Source organism: Sinocyclocheilus rhinocerous, unplaced genomic scaffold, assembly GCF_001515625.1.
Source record: "Sinocyclocheilus rhinocerous isolate Xijiao unplaced genomic scaffold, SAMN03320098_v1.1 scaffold549, whole genome shotgun sequence".
Lineage (NCBI taxonomy): Eukaryota > Metazoa > Chordata > Actinopteri > Cypriniformes > Cyprinidae > Sinocyclocheilus > Sinocyclocheilus rhinocerous.
This window is the reverse complement of record NW_015664999.1, coordinates 262084-263505: the sequence shown is the minus strand read 5'-3', so window position 1 is coordinate 263505 and position 1422 is coordinate 262084. Positions and strand designations below refer to the sequence as shown.

The 1422-nt window shown below is 42.9% G+C and overlaps 1 protein-coding gene across 1 annotated transcript in view; it reads right to left on the bottom strand.

The window, feature by feature from the left end:
* Positions 1–1422, bottom strand: part of LOC107730725 (serine/threonine-protein kinase BRSK1-like) — a 16349-nt gene that overhangs the window by 4765 nt on the left and 10162 nt on the right. The window contains exons 12-13 of the mRNA XM_016541622.1: positions 822–882; positions 1–376 (exon numbers count right to left, since the gene is read on the bottom strand). The exon at positions 1–376 is cut by the window's left edge and continues 186 nt beyond it. Coding sequence (XP_016397108.1) covers positions 1–376; positions 822–882 — 437 coding nt within the window. The remainder of the gene's footprint in view (positions 377–821; positions 883–1422) is intronic.

Sequence of the window (1422 nt, the reverse complement as noted above, 5' to 3'; positions counted from 1 at the left end):
GATGGTGCACAGGGGTCCCCAAAGGGGTGGGGAGTGGGGAGCCCTGTGGGGTGACCTGCGACACATGGGCAGAGTTAGGATAGATGGTCTTAGTGACAGACTTCAGGACAGAAGAAGCAGGGAAGAAGAAGCGAGGGATGGGGGACAGGAGCGGAGAGGGGGAGGGCGAAGGAGACGGAGGAGTCTGCAGGGGGAGGGACTTTATAGACTGCAGGTGGGGACGGTCAGAGGCTGCTTTTGAGGGTAGGGTCTGGGTTTTTTGGTCAGGCGCGCGTTGGGACGCCCGGGGTGTAGTGGAACTTCCTGCTTTGGGGTCTTTGGACTGGGTGGTGGAAGCAGATGTGACTTCAGTTCGGCTGAAAGTGAAAACTGGGCTCTGACAGGTAGGAAGAGAAAGGACAGAAGGATGGAGAGGGAAAGAGGAATGGAGAGATGGACACAGCAATGGTCATGAGCGTTAATGAAAGATATGGGTATATGATTATTAACATTAGAATTAAACTGAGAAGAGTTAGGAAAATGATACATGGCTCATTGAGAAGCATGTGAAATCTAGTATAAATTTAGGTGGTTAATTAATGTGCAAAATGCAAGTTAAAACAAGCTTAACATTTTTGTGTGAGTTTGGTGTGGATAATGACTCCAGTATGAGGACAGTATGATAGATGAACATAAAAAGAGCAGCTGAATCCAGTTCAGCTTTGCTATTCATACCACAATAACAAGAACAATCACAATACCTTTCACCATTGTAAACTGAGCTCTACATAGTAGTATTTTACTTCTAATTCAATTTCAGTTAAAGGTGAGGAGTAACTTACTCGAGGGCTGCTGAGAGGACTGGATGAGAGGCCGGTTGAAGCTCCGCTAACTGACCGAGACCTATCAGAACACCAGGACATATCAGTCAAACATCCCTTTATGTTCACAGATATATTAATTTTTTTCGATATACACACATCTAGTGTAAGTAAAACTCTTAGTGGGGAATTCACTAGGAATGAATTGCACCAACTTATAGTGCTGTTTATTTGCATGCTCTACACCAGGGTTCCTCAATAGGCGGCCCTCCGGCCACATCCGGCCCGTGAGAGAACACTTTTAACATTGAATAAAGCACATAATCATTACCTGAGATTATCACTGTCATGTTTTGTATGTTGTTCCTGCCGCGGCGTCGCAGAAAATAAAAACCAAAAATCTAAGCATAAAAATATTAATACTGACAAATCTAATAATTGAATCTGCTATCTGCAATTAGGGAAAGTGGAGAGAAGAGATCCAGTCAGGGAATGAGCAGGAATAGTTGATTTGCATGGCAGAAATGTAGATCCAGATTTTTTGTTTGTTCATTTGTTTTTAATATTTAACAGGCAAAGTTCTTCTGTATCTAAATGCAAAAATTTTCATAATTGTTTGAAT